The following is an 18,934-nucleotide window of genomic DNA, read 5'->3' as shown; positions in this document are numbered from 1 at the left end:
CTCAGAAGGCTAGTGTCACTGAGCATCGTATATCATGTACTTTCAAGAATCATAATTCCATGGAAAAAGCAGGAGGTGTCAATGTGAATAACAGTTCACTTAGCAAATGCCTCACAAATGTAGTTTATAGATGGATTGCCACTTTGCAAATGTGCAGCTATTTTTAACCACTCAGGAGAGCCCTACATGAATATGGAAAATCGTATTTTAAAATCTAAAGGCAAATTGTTGTCTTAAAACATATGACAGCATCAGGATAACTTCTGCAGCATCTATGCAAGCTACTCTAAGTGTGGTCTTTTTTTTTAATACAGACATTTGTATGTCAAATGATCTCTGCTGTATGCAGGGAGCTCCATCCTCATTTTGGTCTCTGCTTTTCAGTGGCAGTGCTGTGAAGGGCAAAAGTTAGCAGTTTTAGTACTTAGTAAAATTTACATAGCTTGTTAAAATGCTTGCCAGACATAAGTACTCAGATAAATTACAAATAACTTGATTCTGGCCTGAACACAGTATCAGCTGGTGATATTAAAATGCAAAGACTGGTTTTCATTTGCTCCTTGAATTAGCTTTGTGTTCAAGAACTTTTTAAAGGATGCTTCCATTTCAATTACTAAAATTGCTGACTTAGCCTGCATTGTTCAGTACAGAAGATTTCAGGTAATTTGAAGCTAATTTGCTTATGTTTTCTTGCCAGGGTCTTAATTTGGACCACGGTGCCTACATTTTAATTGGGAAAACAAACAAACAAACAAAAAAACCCCAGTCTTTCATGAAGGTCTACCTGGCTTATCTTCACTTGATAATCGATTGTGTAGCTGGTGTACAGATACAGCTTAAAGGAGAAAATTGCAGCATTTTGCTTATGAGGAATAATTTGAAAAGTGAAAGTGAAGCTTCCTCACCACAGATATAACAATCAATTCCTTTAGGGCACACAAATCCTTGCTTGACCTTTTGAAATAAATTAGCAGCAGAGTCCAAGGCTTGATATTTTGATGTAAAGGTTGCAATGAATGTCACCTGTCAGGTCTTTCTGAGTTCAGGGGATGCTTTGGGAGCTGCACTGCAGGCCAGCCTAAGTATATTCCAGTGAAAAAGCAGACAATTTGCTTCTCCATGGCCTAAGAAGAAAGCCTGTCTAGAGGCAGTGAGATAATACAATCTCCAATCCTTTCACAATTTACAGAAGATTTCCTTGTGATGGCTTGCTGAGCTCCTCTCTGTGTGCTGAGGTCCACAGCAGCAGTTCTGAGCTATTCCTTTAGGAACATTCTCTTCTACACACTGCACATGGATACACCTGTGTGTGCAGCTGAGCACATGGATGAACAGCAGTCAGTCACAAACAGCACTGGTCACCTCATCCAATTCCCATCTCTTTTCTCCCTAGTACAAGCGAGACATGGACATAGTGGAGAGAGTCCAGGATGATCAAACAACTGGAGCATATCTCATATGAGGAGAGTGTGAAGAAGCTGGGACTAGAGAAAAGGAGGATCAGGGGGATCTCATCAATGTCCATAAATATCTGAAGGAAGGGTGCAATGAGGGCAGAGCCAGGCTCTTGTCAGTGATACCTAGTGCCAAGACAAGAGGCAGTGGGTACAAACTGGCACACAGTTAAGTTCCCTCAGAACATCAAGAAAGAATTCATTACTGTGTGGGTGACGGAGCACTGGCTATGGTTCTGTGATTCTGTGATCAAGATGAAACCTGATGGTGGAAAATGTACGTACATGTGTACAAGGCAGATCCCTCCAGTAGCTGGGGTCTGACATCCAGTCCATGGATCCTCTGGTCTCCCACTTGCCCACACAGACACACATAGATGGATGTCTCTGGTCCAGAGCAGTGACCCCACTGGTAACAAACTCCCCAATATCCAGTTGCAACCCCTTGGTCTCTGTGACACCCAAGCAAAGACCCCCATCTGGCCAAACTTGCAGGCACCTGCTACGTGGCTCCTGGCTTCTTACCCAATTCACCAGCTCATCAGGCTGGATCTTCATTACTGCTTGCATAGAGATGACTCACAATGTGCACACACTTGAGTCTCTCCAGTCACTGGCATATGGGCTTCTGGCCACTGTTTCCCAGCCTGGGGTCTGTCACTGAAACTCCATCTCACTGAGGTGACTGGGGATCCCCCATGTGCCAGTGTGCCCCTCTGTTGCTTCATGTAAGCAGGGATGGATCTTTAGTTCTACAGTCTAACAAGCTCTGTCTGTTTTGTTAATGATCCACAAATTTACTACACTTAGGGAGGAAAATTGTGCTGCAGTGATGCATGATTCTTCCCCCCACACCTGACAAAGTCCTTGAATTTTCATACCACTGTACTGTTGAATAGGTTTGGGGCTTGGAGCTCAAAATCCTACCAGATCCTGGCAGGATATTGTGTCTATGGACTCAAGCAGACACGTTTAACCTGCAGCCATCATGGTGTCAGCTCATCCCTGCTGAGCAGCCCAGCTCACACCCAGGCACAAAGTCATCACTCTGCAACAACAAATATTGTCCACAAACAATTCCTCTTTGCTCACTGTGGCCCAGGCAAGGCAAAAGTTTGGACGCTTATGCCTGGAGAGACTTCTCTGAGCCACAGCCCTCAATGGAAGTCCAAGGCCTTGTCAGGAATTTCTCTCTCTCTTGTTTTCAGGATGCATTTCATAAAGCAAACTACTCCCTCCCTCTTGCTCTAGATGAAACATAAGAGCAGAGTGGAGTCTTGGTCCTTGCAGATATTCAACATCTGACTGGAAACAGCCCTGTGCAGCCCCCTGTAGGTAGCCCTGCTTTGAGCTGAGGTTGGACAAGGCCTTCTCCAGAGGTCCTCTCCCACCTATGTCTGTCAGTGACTCTCCACTTTGGGGGAGGATCTCCTCTTTCTTCATGTTTGACTTGGAAATCCCTAAACCAGGTTGGTATTTCCTTTTTCTGTTTTCTTGTGCTGAGGTGGCAAAAAGCTGTGACTGTGGCAGTGGATAGAAAGATTTGACAGAACTGTATTGATAGGATTGTTTTCAAGGTCACCTTCACCTCAGTGAGGGTAAATTGATTTCAGACTGAAGTGGGAGATCTCAGTGCATCAACTGCTTAAGATGATACTCTCCAAACTCACAGGCCAGAAAGGTTAAGATGTCTGCTCTTATTACTTACCTAACAAAAATGCCATGAATCAAAGTTAAGGGCTTTTTGTTCTGTCACCACACTTTCCATCAAATATCTGGAAGGTACCCAGCTCTTCTTTATCCTGTTCTCTTCATACCAGTTCTGAAACTGAAATTCTTTCAACTCAGGCAGAAATCCTTCATTGGCTTGGAAATGGAGCATCAAATACAGTCACTGTTATTATGTAACTCATTCCATTTTTATTAAAGCATGTCTGTGTGACAGCAGCTTTATGTAAGAAATACATAAATGAGGTTTTGAAACTCAGTTTGAAAAATAAGGTTTTATAAATTTGGCTTTGAAGCATCATTTTTACTACCTATAAGTGATTTTCAGACCAAGTCTGAAGTCAAATCAGTTTTAGAAGACGATCTAAAACCTGGAATACTTCCTTCTTAGTACACACGGCAGAGTATTTGTTGGTTTGGGAATTCCCTTTATTGAAGAAGTCTTGGAGAAGAAATGCAAAATCTAATTTGCACTTTAAACACTTAAGGCAGATATTCAAGGTCAGTCAGTGAATAGTCAAATAAACTATAAATGTTATGTATTTCAGCACATTTGATCAAGACAGTCAATAAACAAATTTATAGTTCTTAGAATGAGAGACCAGAATACTGATTTCTTCATTTCATTAGCTGCTGCACTGGAGTCCCCAGGAGGATAAGAACAAACTGGACATCTGCTGAATTCACATTTCAGCAGAGTGACTGAGCTCCACAAAAGAGCAAGGGAAATCATAAATGGATTTGCAGAAAGGTGTTTTCACAGCTGTTGCAAAACTTAAGATTAACTACAAAAGATTCTGTGGGCTCCTTAAATGAGAAGAAAAATGTTTAAAAAAAATATATTATTTTAAACAAATAGGAAAAGGTGTTTCCAATGACCTTAGAAACCTGGTACATTTTCAGCTGATAAGATGGAGAGCTGCTTTTTGTGTTGGTTGCAGATCTATTAAAGTTGTCACTCATACGAGCACAAGGTCAATCTGATAATGTTAGCTAGCTATTAGTTCTATAGGTACAAAGCAACGCCAGACTGAAGGAGCTTTATGCCATTCTTGCACACTTTCCTATTCCTGCGATACAAGTTCTCAGTGTCTATATAGGATACTCAGTGCACTTACGATGGGCAAAAATATTCTCCAACCATTAAATACGTCCTTGTTCACTGTGCACAAGATAACTGTTCCTTTTGTCTGGGAATGTCTGTTCTGTCTGCCTTGGTTCAGTCCTTTTTTTTTCAAAAAAAAAAAAAAAAAAAGGAAAGAAAAGAAAAAGAAAAAAAAAAAGATAGAAGAATATATGAATTGTTTCTTTGAATAGCAAAGGACAGGACTGTTGAGCTGCTGCTGCTATACAAGGAAGCTTTTCTACCACTCGGGTTTAAACTCAGTTATCATAAAATCACACTCGGGTTTTTCCCTGATGGTATTCCTGGATCTTACTGCTAAAAGTCTTTCAGATACCTCATCTGGATGGTGTCCTGTTGTGGAAATATCCTCCAGTAAATTGCGGGGTCTTAATTAATCAGAACTCTGAATGAACACGCAAAGCATCTTATTTCAAAAGCAGTATTTATTTTTTTTTCATCAAGATAAGACACATTACATACTGCATAAGGTAAAAAATAATGCTACAAGAGCTGCATTTAACTGAGATAACAAAAAAAAAAAAAAAAAAAAAGAGAGATTGCACTTGAGAAAGTAGGCTCTGTCCCAGAAGAATACACTAAATAAAAAGCTAGCGAGTGGCTTTGAAATTATTTCTTTAGAAAATGTATTTATCTTAGAGGGTTCCAATTCCACCAATAAAAATTATATATTTTTTAATAGCACTGTTTTTTAAATTAAAACAATATGTAAAGAGCATAGCAATTATTACACAGACAAAAGAAATAAAGGTGTGGAAAAACATCTTGACAATTTCTGCTAATAAATAAAAAAGGAAAAGTTTGGCTGGTACTTGATTTCGCCGGGGTCAGCATAGCATGTGGCTGAGAAGTTTGGAAATGCTTCAAATTTTGTGACCAGTTGAGTATACTTTCAAGAAACTAAACATTAAGAGGGTAATCCCTATCATAGCAATATCTTTTACAGCTGAATTTTCCTGCTGGATCCTAGCATCCACTGCTGCCTGCATCAAATTCAGTTAGCCAAATTATTGGCTGTACAGCATTTTCCGTGTTTCACACCATTTGCCTTGGTTCTATCTCCCTTAAGATGCCCAAATCAGATTTCTAGTCTCTTTCTTACATGGTGAAAAGAGAGTAAACTCCCACACTGTGTGATTTCAAACTAAGGCACGCTTGGGAAGGACCATCTTTCTCCCTGCTGCCCACTGAGGTGACTTAGTGTGAATACCCCCCAGGACAGAGCTGTTTGGGATGCAGACTGGGCAAACAAGTAGAGATGTGTAGGGAATGCCATGCACAGAGGATGCCTGATTTGCATCTTCCTTTGAGAGGTCAGAATTACAGGACCACTCAGAGCACAAAGGCATGAGGCAGTTGCTTCCTACCACTGAGGCTGGAGTGCTTCGGCATACTTGCAGTACAACGCAGTCAGAAATATACGCTAGGGAGAGTGCGCAGTCTCAAAAACAATCAGTACTGTCAAGATCTCACATGCAATATTCTTCCCAAATTAGCTGAAAATTATGGAAGGGCTGGGTCATTCCTGTTATAAAGCTAGAGACAGAAAAAGAATGAAGTCTTTTTTAAGCAGTTCTGAAATAAGAAATGAAGCTGGCAATCTTTGGTTACAGTGTTGTTCTTTTAAAGTGAATTGCTTTGAAAAATGATGAATCACTTCCCAACTCAGCATTTGGGAACATTTTTAAATAGACATCTGGGAGCCAGAGAGGAAAAATTAATATAAATAATCATAATAAAAAAAAAACCCACACATTTTGAATCTTAAATGTTAAAATACAAGAAGGAAAGCAACACAGCATTTCTAAGGGACATTTCAGTAAAGTTTGTTAAAATTATAAAAGAGCACTTATAAAATACTTGAGCTGATAAAGAGGCTGTTAGAACATTACTGCACTTCTATAACAAAACCGTATATTACTAAAACATACTGGCTTAAAGAATCTCAGTATTATACTATAGCACATGCCAGTTTCCACTAATGTCAAACTACTTGGCTCTTTCAGAAAGGCAGAAACCCAAGAGGCAACATGAACAAGATGAACCGCTGCAGTCTGTATCTGCTGTTAAATATAAAACCTCAACCATTAAACATGCCACCCCATTCTTTCTGCTACATTCATGATAAAAACTCCAGTTCTTCCATAAACTTCAATCTGCCTGTGTTTTACTCTGAACAGTTTCTGGAGCAGCATTTTATAGCCTTAAAGCTAGCCTGAAGGATGTTTTTTTCCTTTCTCATGGAGAGCACTTTCATAATATTTAAAAAGGCATAGGAAGCTATGTCGTAGCTTTTACAGTGCTTATTTTATTCTGAGGTGGTGTTTATAATATTCTTGTGCTCGTGAATAAATGATGCACATTTTCCATGACAGACAGACATTGCTTAATGAGTTAATACGCCTCAGCAAAATGCAATCTAAAAGAAATTCACTGTTAACAGTTTAACCATGGCAATACACGTAGCTGAAGTGAAACAACAAGCCTCAGATAACTAAGATTAATGGATATATGACAAAGTTATAATAATCCATATTTAAAACAAACAAACAAACGAACCCCAAACCAAGTAACGATAATTAAATCTCAAGCACAGTTTAGTTTCCCAGTAACACAACTACAACACAAATCAATATTTTCAACAAACAAGTGCCCTATCTTCATTACCTGCTTAGGGAGACGTGGCACTTCTCCAGCTATGGCAAATTGGGGACTGGGCAGAGATCAGAACCAGCCCCAGCCCACAGGGAACCTGGAAGGCCCCATCTCACCATGCTTGCAGAAAGATACGGATGATGGTTCCTGTAGAGTCACTGTGGCAAAGGTGACCCTGTACCCCCTACCACCACCATTGTCCCAGCTTATGCAAAGCATTTACTAATTTTGGCACAAGATCTGCTTGAGGACAGATAGTGAGATTTGACTCTCCTGGTGTTTTATTTCATGTAATAAAGGATTTTTCTCATTGCACAGCACTCTTCTGAGAAGGGATGCTGGCAAGTTCATTTTCATAGCTGGATTAACCATTTTACAATTGCATGGGCTCAAATTCTCCTTTCATTTATACCCACAAAATTCTACTGACAGGAGAGTTCAAAAGGTAGAAATGGCAGCAGAATTTGAGTATAGGAAACGGTGAGACATTTGCAGAAACACAACAAATGCTCTTTCACTGCCAGCTTACACAACTTCTGTGGGCCTTGTGCACCTAAAAAGGTAAGTGACCTTTGAAAATCTCAACCCTCAGACTCTACCTATAGTGACAATAATTCCTGGATGCTGATGTATAAATGTATGATATGCCTCTTTAGCTGCCATGGCACTAATCAGCCCAGCTATGCTGAAACACAGCAATCATTTCTTCTAATTGCAAAGGCAGGCTAGTAGCAAAGTTCAAATGATTAGCGACTAAAGGTCCTCAGAGCAATCCTGCTTAAAAGTAAATGTCTGGTAAGCTGCAATTAGTGGGTCTTATGTTTTTTCTTTTTCTTTTTTTTTTTTTTTATCGGGGTGGTCTTGAACTGCAGATACAATCACAACGATCATGATGATCCAACTGTATATCTACTAAAGCCATGTTCTTTCTTGCTTTGCCTTTCTTTCGGGGATGCTCAGCCTCCGGGACAAATTTCAGCACCTGGGAGAATGAAGAGAAATGCATCAATTAAAGAACACTGGTAAGAGATCTGAAGAGGAGAGTGTTGGGGAAGCTCCAGCCTCATCTGCAGCTTGCACACACACCTTTGCCCATGGATCCACACCCACCTGCAGGTTCACAAGACAACCTTTAGGCAATCTGTCCTGGCAACACATCTGTACTGTGGTGTTTTGTTCTTTATTTCCCCTTATGGAAGGGAGGGTGCTTGGATTCTATCTTGGAGCTTTGATTTTACTTTCTGCCCATCAAAACACATTTTTGTTACACTTCCAACTTTTCCTTTTCTCTCTGTGACACCCTGCTGTATTGTTTGTCCTAGAGCTTTGACAGATTGGATTATTTCCTACCCCAGGTATCTTTGTATCATGCAGTTCCCTAACCATGTCCAGAGCTATTCCTTCGCATGCTGATTATCAGATATGTTTCCTTTGGCTTGTCTTTCCAGGCCCACAAATATTTGAATTGTTCCGACCCACCTTTCATGCATATTTCTGCTCTAAAGAACAAGCAAAGTTTTTTTAATGCAATTTGAAATCTCTGAAGCGCATCTTTAGAATTGGTCCAAAATTGAAATGCCTGTTAAGAGGCAGAAAAGGAATGGAGACTGCACAAAATTTGTACCTAGGTACCAATGAGTTTCTCTGGAATCTGATTATTATTGGCTTCTCTTAAAAATACATGCCTTACTTGGAAAAGTCTCTTAAGAATTCACTGTGAATAATGTGAAAGGAAACAACAAACCAAAGCAAGAATAAGATCTTAGGGAAATGTACATAGTAGAAGAGACTTCTGAAAAAAAAAAAAAACAAATACAAAACACATCACCAAACCATATAGACAAGATAACTGCAAGACTCAAAAAGAGAGTCAAAGGTTATAAAGAAAAGGGGCAACATATACAAGATGCAACAAATGAAATCCTATTTGCATGTAGGGAAATAAATAATGTGAGAGTGGTTAAACACTGGAGCAGGTTGCTCTGAGAGGTTGTGGAAACCCTGTAGATTGTCAAAGTTAATAGCACAAATCCTTGAGCAGTCTCATCTAACTTTGAAATTCCCTACTTTGAATGGGCGATGCGTCTAGATGACCTCTAAAGATGCCTTCCAACCCAAATTACTGTATGAAACTGATTTCATGAAAATAGTGTGGATAAGTGGAAAACAGCTACAATGTTGAGTCCTATTTCATCTTCTGTGATAGTGTATGTATGTGAACATACTGGTAAAGGCTGAGCAGCACGGAAGCTTGCAGGGGCATGCTTAAGTGAGGCTGCTGTTTGATTCGGGGTATCTGTGTAAGAGCTTACATCCCCATTCCCATCCCCTGGTGGTACAAGCCAGGGGAAGGGAATACTCTGTTTTGTTTCATTAGTTTGTTATTGAAATGCTTATGGTAGTTTAACAGAAGAGGTAGTAATTTCAAATTACAGCTCTGAAACTTAAGTGTACATTTTGATTAAGTACCCAAGCTGAGTTTGGAATAAGAACACTTTTAACTTCCCCATAGCATTTGTCTTCCTAAATCTCACAACACACTGCACAAAAAGATAGGCATCACTGTCAAACCTCTGCAGGCAGAGACTGTGAAACTATTTCCTCAAGGCTCTGTGACAGATCAGCAGTTCTACCAGAGGCATTATCTGGCCCTTTTCTTTTTGAAATCACTCACTTACTGATGGGAAGCAGGATGAGGAAAGGTGTCTGCAGGAAGGTGAGCAGGTTCTACACTCCGCAGCCTCAAGCACATCATGTCAGAAACCATACACCAGTGAGGTACTAGAACCAACACACCTCACCTCTTGCCAGACTGTTGTGAGGATGTGCTTGGCAAAGGGACTGATCATCCAGATTGGTTCTGCCTGTTCACACACACAAGGCGGAGAGAAGTCTGTCTTGTTTATTGCCAAACATTGCCAAAGCCACTGGTCATGTGGGGAGTGGGACCACTCAAGTCACATGAGTGTCACAACCACAGAAACACCCCCATTGTCAGCACTGAGTAACAGGCCTCATATTATCATTCAGTTATTAACTCCTTTTAGTACTAAGTACGTTCTGTTCTTCAATCTTAAAACATCGTGTAAGAGTTAAGGTACTCTGAGGAAGGAAAGGGAATAAGAGGCTGAGTAGCAGATTTACAAAACATTTGCAGTTTTGGCAGTTTCAGCAGAATTAGGATTTCCCAAAAAATAATTATGAATGACATGCCTAACATTAACCACGAATGCCTGGCAGAATTGGTGGGAAGGGAGATGTAGGTGTGAAGCCTTCAAGAAAAGACTGTACGTTCTTCACTGTTAATGCCTGGAGGATAGGAAGGCCATGGGATGTAACTAAAGAGATGAGCATTGAACACAGTATTATTTCATCCTGCCTTGTGTGACTAAATTCACATTTCATCTGTCTAATATTGAGAGGAAGGACTGTATCTAAGAAAGGTACGCAGATGGTATTTTAACCTGTTGGGAAGATGTGAATGCTTTCCACTGTTACAAAAGCAGAGACATGATTAAAAAAGGGGGGAGAGGGGAGAAAGCAACAGAATGATAGTGGATCTGAATCGATTTTGAACTTTGACTGCCTGAATATAGGCAGTGAAGCCCAATGGACACCAGAACAACCCACAGTACCACACTGTCATTCAAACAGAAAGGAAAAGAACTCAGTCAGGCTTATAAGATTATTAAAGGACTGAAAATAGACTGCATCTTCAAACATATTTTTTTGTATTATTTAAGAAAACATACTTTTGAAATGAAGTACAGCTACTGAAGCTCCATCCATGATAAAATTCTTTACTTAAGGAAGCCTTTCATCAAAATCTGAAAAATTTTGGTGATTGGCACTTTGCAAGATCGTGGGTAGGTAGATCTGCTTTTATCAACTGAGAGCAAATGAAAGTATGCAACGGGATGAGAACAAAGATTCGGTCTGTATTTAAGCCATCACACCTCCTGGCAGCTTGGGGATTTTCCCTGTGTTTTATATTAAGAAACATGAGCACAGTATATGGGCTTTGCTGATAAGAGTAGAAAAATGAATTGGCAGGCACTTCCTCAGACAAGACAGGAAAGCAGTGTTTGAACACAGCTGAAATTGGACTGCTTTAATAGCTGATCACAGAACTGATGTTCAAAGCTTTCAGTCTAGCTTCCATCTAATAGTTTTAGTTTCAGCTAAATACAGAGAATCGAAAAGAATCAGAAAGTTAGGCCATTTCTTGTGACCACGGTAGTTGAAAGAAAATCCTTTCTTCTGAAAATAGCCGCTGTTTATTCATTACATGGTCAGTTCCTTCAAGGTGAGGAACTACAGAGTTAATGAAAAGAGGTCAAAGAAATTTTGTTTAGGACACTTTATTGCTTCCTTTTTGATGGGGTCAGTAGAATTTCTGCTGTAAGAAAATAAGGATATGGAGAAGGACTGGAACATTCAAAAGATTTATTTTGTGTGAGTGAAAAGAAGAATAATTTTGCAGTTTTCAAATTAAAGGAGCAATGTCTGTGACTGCTAACCGAACTGCCGTGCCCCAGCTGTTCCTCACAAAGAACATGTAACTACAGACATACAGCACTCTTCAAACACTGAGTTAGTTATGGACTAAAGCTCTGTAACATATTAAAAAAAAATAATAAAAGCAAGACATAGGACTTAATATCTGAGATGGATTTGGTATTTATGGGTAATACAATGAAAAGTGTCAGGGCCTTGTAACATTCTTCATGCAGATAAATCCATAGGAGTGTGCCAACATGCTGGACAGTACTTTTTGTAAATGGGCCTGAGCATTAGAGAGGTTTTGAGGCCAGGTGACTGTGGCAACTTCCTTGGGACTGGTGGGGAAGGAAATAGAAAGAAAATGTTTACACAATTTTCCATGCCAGCAGTCTTGCCTGCTGATAATGCACGGAATTTGGATTCTTTTAACTGAAGAGCAAAGCCATCACTCAAAAACAGCTTCTGGAAGCTGAAGACAGATAACTTCAGTCTGGAATTAGAGAGCACCTGTTTAAGACAAGCTGCCCCATCACTTGGACAGCCCACCAAGAACCTGAGGGGTTTACTGTCTCAGTTTGAGGACATCAGAGAACAGCTGTGTTTTAGTAGGTATACAATACAAGATCAGGGCTTGCTCTGGGGACAGCAGAGTGCTTTCCAGCAGCCTGTGGAACAAAGGAAGTTCCCCCTTCTAACCACAGCAGATATATAAAAGCACTCCATAACTTGATTTCAGGATTAGCAGGGCACGTTCAGGGGCTGAGAAAAGCAGGGCAGTGATAACTGCTAGGGAAAGGTCCATCTAGAGATAGTGTGTTCACCCTGATGTACATCCACTTCTTTAGTAGAAGCATCAACAGAGGAAACTTCAGAAGATGATTCACCTGTACCACTCACTTCTGGAAGTGGGTGTTAGGCTTGCTCTGTTAGCTAGGAAAGAAGCCCAACAGCTGACTCCCAGCTTTAGGTGGGCAGAACCATATGGGAAAAACCACTTTCTCTTTGCTGTGTATCATTTACCTCTGAAATCAAACAACATTTAGCTATGGCAGTCCATTCTGGGTGATTTCTATTCTAATAAAAAGCAAGGAGTAATAGGGAATTCAGACAATAGAAGAATGTATGAAAATGCTCATATAAATTTTTAACTTATAATTGTTTACTTTATGTATTAGTATGTGGATGGCTCCAAAAGAAATGCCTCCTATTTTATTATGTGGGCCAGCGATGTCAGAGGCGGATGTTGGTGGTACAGCAGTAGAGGTTGAACCTTCCCACCAATATTCCCTTATATGTTGCTGTGTGACAGATGGCAGCAGAGGGACAGTCTGACAAGGAAGCGCACATGAAGCAAAGGTGTGGAATGGAATTCCATGGCACCCACTGACATTTACTGATGCTTGCTGAATGTTTATGGGGACTGAACAGTGGATGTGAACACAGTGAAGTGGTGCGTGGTGTTTTTCAGCAGTGGTGACGGTGATGTGAAAGACAAACCATGTTCAGGGCAGCCATGACTTGAAGAGCATCTCAGTCAGCTCATCCACAAAAATCAGCAGATTACAACCGGGGAACTGTTACAGAGCTGCATATTGGCTTCAATGCATTGGAAACAATTGTGGCGAAGTTGGGATATCACAAACCTTGTGCCCACAGATGCTCACAGATGAACAGGAAGAATACCATATGCATATTTGTCAGTACCTCCTGAACCAATATGAGGCTTCAGGTGACAATTTCCTGGATCACGTCGTTACCAGTACCAAGATGTGCTGTCTCCACTACAAGCAGGAGTCAAAACAGCAGTGTGTGGAGTGGTGATATATGAATTCCCCACTGAAGAAAAGGTTTAAGACACAGCCCTAACTGGGGCTGTGATGTCCAAGTGATGTCCACTGTCTTTTAGGACAGGAAAGTAGCAATCCTTCTGGATTTCCTGGAACCCATACAAACTATCAACTCTTGACCACTGCATCGCAGCACTGACCTCCACTGGTACAGATTTTTATGAATGCAGTATGCAGGCTCTTGTTCATCACTGGCTAAAATGCATACCTAACGGTGGTGACGATACTGAGAAAGTGTTTTATAGATGAGAATCTGCTCTATCAAATAATGTTATTGTGCTCTTTGCATCAGTTGTAGTTTGCATGGAAATAAATAGGAGGCATTCTTTTCAGAGCGACCTATGCATTTGTTAATACCAACTCTAGTAATATTCTTTGTTAAATTCTTGATCAGTAGTTTAAAGGCCAATAAAAATGTAATTCAAAACTGTTTTTTTTTTTTTCCCCTGATGAGGCTAAGAAGACCAGAAATAATCAAAACCATGACTATAGTTTACCAAATACTTGGTTGGCTGAGTATTCCATAGAAAAATGATGGGGAGCAACTCTGGATCCAATTTGAGATGAATATTTTAGTGAAATTTGTACTTTGCAGAGCTTATTTTAACTTACAGCTATTCAGCATGATCTAATCTCCTTTTGCTCATCTAAAAATACCATCATTCTAGCATGCAAGCCAAATTATATTACTCTGAGGTTCATGAAAGAGGACACATCAAAAGCACAAAACACTGAACACAGATTCATGTCCTGATACAGACTAAAGATCTTACTCAGCGATTTTTCAAAGTTATCTCATCCAAAGGTCACAGATAGTTTAGTTGTGCCATTAGCATAAGAAACCAAGCATCATGGGAATGTGGTACATAATTTAGCATAAGGACCTTTATTCCAGTAGGACCCTAGCCTAAAATAACAACACAGACCTAAAGTTGTGCTCTTTCTTTCCAGGCGTAATTGCAGGATATCAGGAATAAAAAGGGTTCATTTGATCATCAATGGTAGCATTCAAACTAAGGGATTATTATCATGGAATCACTGCTCTTAAAAATTATTTGGCTTAAAAGTAAATAATTTGAAATGCTTACCAAAGCGACAGTATTTTTGATATACCAGATAGCAACAGGAGCCTCACTTTTCATCATTTAGTCAAGTGTTATGGCTCTGGCCCTTGCTTGTCGCTGACCAGATACAGGTTTTCCCTGTTCCCAGCTACCTCCCTCTGTGCAGACCTGTATCATGGCTGTCTCATTAGCTTAACTTCCAGATATCATCCCAAAAACTTTCATTTTAATCTAGTAAAAAAATATTCTCTCCCTGCACCTCTTTGATCTTGCTATTCATCAAGTAATCTAGCAGTCACTTCTGGCTCATTCTGTTTCCTTGTATTTGCAGTTTCTTGTATAGTATTTCTAAGCATTATCTTGTCAAGTTAATTCTGTGCCTTTATTGCCATAACAACCTTTCTGTCTTCTTTGTACATCTACAATCAACTCTGGGACATGCAACAATCAAACCATATTCCACATTGGTCTGATGATGCTAGCTCTTTTTAATCACTCAATTTTCTTTGTTGAGTCATTTTTGTGTAGTTATTTTATGTTTCTCTCTGTAAAGACGGTAAGAATTATTGTCTGCTCTCCTTAAGTGCCTCCTTAAGATTTGCTTAAGGTTTACTTCCCTGTGGAAAAAGAAAAAAAAAAAAAAAAAAAGAAGACAGAAAGAAAAAAGCACAGACAACACAAAATTGCAACTGTTTCACTTCTTAACACCACTGCAGCATCTTCTCTGCCTTCCTCAAGTCCCATACCACCTCTTTACTTTCTCCCCTGTTCTTTCCTACCCAACAACACTCTTTATGGACTTATTTCCCCTCTGCCATCCATTTGCAGGGCAGCAAGACATTATGAAGTTGCAACATGAGTACTAATTTAAACCTCGTGGTTAAGAATTAATTGCATGTACGTCCTTTGAAACTCCAGTTAACATCAGGCTTGAATAGAGGCATAACAATGCAAAAAAAGCAGAAAAACAAACAAAGCAACACATACACAGTGAAAAATGCATCAGTCTTTACTGTTGAGAAATTAAGTAGGTAAGGGAGATGCAATCAGCTTTTACCACTTTATTTTTCTTTATGTGCCTCTTAGCTGCGCTGCAGAATACATTGTAGGTGGAGGTTTATGCACTGTGACAAATACTGGTTGCTACCTTAAGAGCGTTTATTCCTCACGGAAACTCATTTCACATCTCATCAGTTACAGCAATGAGATGGGGAAACCGATTTCTTGTTTCTCCAAGGGATGAGCACACTGGCTGGATGGCACAGCCACAGATCTCGCTGCACAAAGTCCTGGCCTCTCTGGGAGGGTTACCTCCAGGTTCAAATTCCCTCACTCTTTAAAAGGCAGCTCCAAAGAAATGTACTGCAAGGGGAATCATCCTTTCATTTCAGCTCCCCTTTAGCAAGTTAGATGTGAGCATTTGATTAAGGGGTGCCACATTCATTTCCATGAATCACTTTGTCTTTGCACAGAGCCCTGCACCATAACTCAGCATCACTTCTGGCAGGCTGTCAGGGAGAGGCATTTTAAGACACTGCCAGCACTAGGCCTGTTTAGTTTGCAGGGTTCGTGACACCATGTGGTAAGCCCTGAGTGTCCATGAGCTCTGGTCTCAAGCGAAACCAGAAGCAATGAAAAACCACAGAGGATCACAAGACTCCTGCAAAAGAAAACACCATAAAACTAGCTGTTTACTCAAGCTTTGAACCTTTTTATTTCTGGAAATTGCTGAGTGTTCTGGTTAAGTTATGGCAGAATTCCAAATTACAAAAAAAACCAACAACCCAATATCTTAATATTAGTATTTGTCAGGGCAATTAAGTTGCCACTTATTGGGGCATTCTCATTTTCTCCCAGTTATTGCATTATTTCTTACAATTGAACATGATATGAAAGAGCTGCATGGTCTGTTCAAGGAACTGCAGCAGTAGCAGCCTGGGGAAAAGTGATTGCTGTTAGTCCTCAGAAGCAAAGAGGGGATGCTGGGAGACCTTATTGATGAGCACAGTTCTAAGGCTTTGAACAGAAACTGAAAAACATCAAGAGCTAAGAAGGTAAGAAGGTATCCTTGAAATCTCTCTGGACTGTAAGCCTTTCTCAGAACGAGCCACATGGCATTGGTGCGTCCAGAGATGCCAGCATGTACCTCAGTACAGCTGCTGCTGTGGTACTGCAGGATGCTGGCTGTGGAGTATGAGGTAGCTCAGAAATGCTAGACAACTTATACATGTTTTTTTTTACCATTTTTTATCATTGAGGTCAAATACATTCACGGCATACATAGCTATGGTGGGTCTAGGAGCTTGACAGATGAAGCATTTAGGCATATTTCATCTGGCAAGAAAAAAGAAATCTGGAGTCTGTATGATTTGCTTTCAGTTGCTACAGACAATGTCCTTTGCTCGGCCGTCTTGCACTTCGGTATCTTTGCAACTGAATCAAAGTAATTTGAGACTTGCATTTGAACCTTGGTTGACCTTGTCCTGGAGCAGAAGGAAAAAGTTTTAAACAAAATTACTGGCTCTGGGGACTTCATAATGCATGAAACTCTGTCCTTTGTCATGCAGTGAAAGGCTTTTTGATTAAGGTTAGTGGGTTTCAAATTGGCCTCATAAAGAATAAAGCATAGAATCATAGAATCATAGAATGGTCTGGGTTGAAAAGGACCACAATGATCATCCAGTTTCAACCCCCCTGCTATGTGCAGGGTCACCAACCACCAGACCAGGCTGCCCAGAGCCACATCCAGCCTGGCCTTGAATGCCTCCAGGGATGGGGCATCCACAACCTCCTTGGGCAACCTGTTCCAGTGTGTCACCACCCTCTGAGTGAAAAACTTCCTCCTAATATCTAACCTAAACCACCCCTGTCTCAGTTTAAAACCATTCCTCCTTGTCCTAACACTATCCACCCACGTAAACAGCCATTCCCCTTCTTGTTTATATGCTCCCTTCAAGTTCTGAAAGGTCACAATGAGGTCTCCCTGGAGCCTTCTCTTTTCCAAGCTAAACAAGCCCAGTTCCTTCAACCTTTCCTCATAGGAGAGGTGCTCCAGCCCTCTGATTAGTGGCCCTCCTCTGGACACACTCCAAGAGCTTCACGACCTTCCTGTACTGGGGGCCCCAGGCCTGGACGCAGTACTGCAGATGGGGCCTCACAAGAGCTGAGGAGAGGGGGACGTACATGGTCCTAAAGTTGATGTGTTGAGAAGCTCCTTCTCTGTACATTTACTGCTAGATGATTATGTGGAATTAGAATTAAGTGTTGAGACAAATAAAGAATAAAACTGACTGCCTGTGTGAGGCCAATAACAATAATAATAATGATAATAAAGTGTAAAGTATTTTGAAATAAAATTAATGGACACATCTTCTACATGTCATACGTGAATTAATCTGTATGACTTCCACTCACATTAATGGCAGACGCTTAGCTAAGTATCTGCTCAGTGAACTGTTAATTCATCCTAAGGGATTAAGTTTAAATTCAAACTTTCAGAAGCGATGTAATGCTAAAGCTGAAACTTTGCCTTAAATTCATACAGTTTTCAGAGAACAAAGGAGCAGCATAATAAATTAGCAATAATGTGTTAATCTGAATATTGAATTTCCAGAATTTAGTGATTAATTTTATATGCTGTGGCATTCTGATTCTGACCAATACCTGATTAGTGTGATATTCTAGTGCTCCAGTATCAATGTTCCCAAAGACACGATGAAAAATAGCTAGTTGACAACATGTTTACATCCAAAATTTTTTCTAGCAGCTCAGTTTTCTGTCTACTCTGCCTTGGTGAGGTTATGTCTGGAATACAGTCCTGGGCTCCCCAGTTCAAAAAAGAGAGAGATCCTAGAAAGAGACCAAGGGAGGGCAACAAATATGATAAACGGCCTGGAGCATCTCCTGTATGAGGAAAGGCTGAGGTCTCTTCGGAGAAGAGAAGGCTGAGAGGGAATCACATCACTGCTTATAAACATCCTAACTGTGGGAATCAGGTCGATGGGGGTGGACTCTTTTTGGTGGCAAGCAACAGTAGCACAAAGGACAACAGGCAGAAATGGGGATGCAGGAAGTTCTATTCCAGTAAAAGGAAGAACTTCTTTACTGTCAGAGTGATGGAGCATAGGAACAGGCTGCCCAGAGAGTCTGTGAATCTCCTTTTCTGGAGATTTTCAAGATCTATTTGGATACTTCCCTGTGCGACCTACTGTAGGGAACCTGCTTTAGCAGTGAGTTGGATTGGATGATTTCTAGAGGTCCCTTCCAACCCCTGCGATTCTGTGATTCTGTTATTCAGTAGTTGGCCTAAGCTCTGACACAAGATTCTCAGTTTATATTTTACTTCTAATTCTCTTAGAATTGCTCTGAATTTGAATTGTGCAGTCTTATATTTAAGTAATGAAATTCCACACAGATTTACTGTGCAAAAAAATCAAATTCCTTTTTATAATTTTAAATTAGTTCCCTCTGACTGTATTTGGTCTTTTTCTAAGGAGAAAATTACTTGGAGAAGACCTGAATGTCCTGTAGGCAGTATTC

General features: G+C 40.4%; 1 protein-coding gene across 3 annotated transcripts in view; it reads right to left on the bottom strand.

Annotated features, from left to right (window-relative positions):
• Nucleotides 1-4,733: 4,733 nt before the first annotated feature.
• The window catches only part of PDGFD (platelet derived growth factor D), a 151,175-nt gene continuing 136,974 nt past the window's right edge, over nt 4,734-18,934 (bottom strand). For all 3 annotated transcript variants that reach the window (XM_085216290.1, XM_085216289.1, XM_085216291.1), the window contains one exon: nt 4,734-7,963. In XM_085216290.1, coding sequence (XP_085072416.1) covers nt 7,829-7,963 — 135 coding nt within the window. In that variant the 3' untranslated portion in view covers nt 4,734-7,828. The remainder of the gene's footprint in view (nt 7,964-18,934) is intronic.

Source organism: Meleagris gallopavo, chromosome 1 (genome assembly GCF_905368555.1).
Source record: "Meleagris gallopavo chromosome 1, MGAL_WU_HG_1.1, whole genome shotgun sequence".
NCBI lineage: Eukaryota > Metazoa > Chordata > Aves > Galliformes > Phasianidae > Meleagris > Meleagris gallopavo.
Note: the sequence above shows the minus strand (reverse complement) of the source record. Positions and strands in the feature narration are given on the sequence as shown.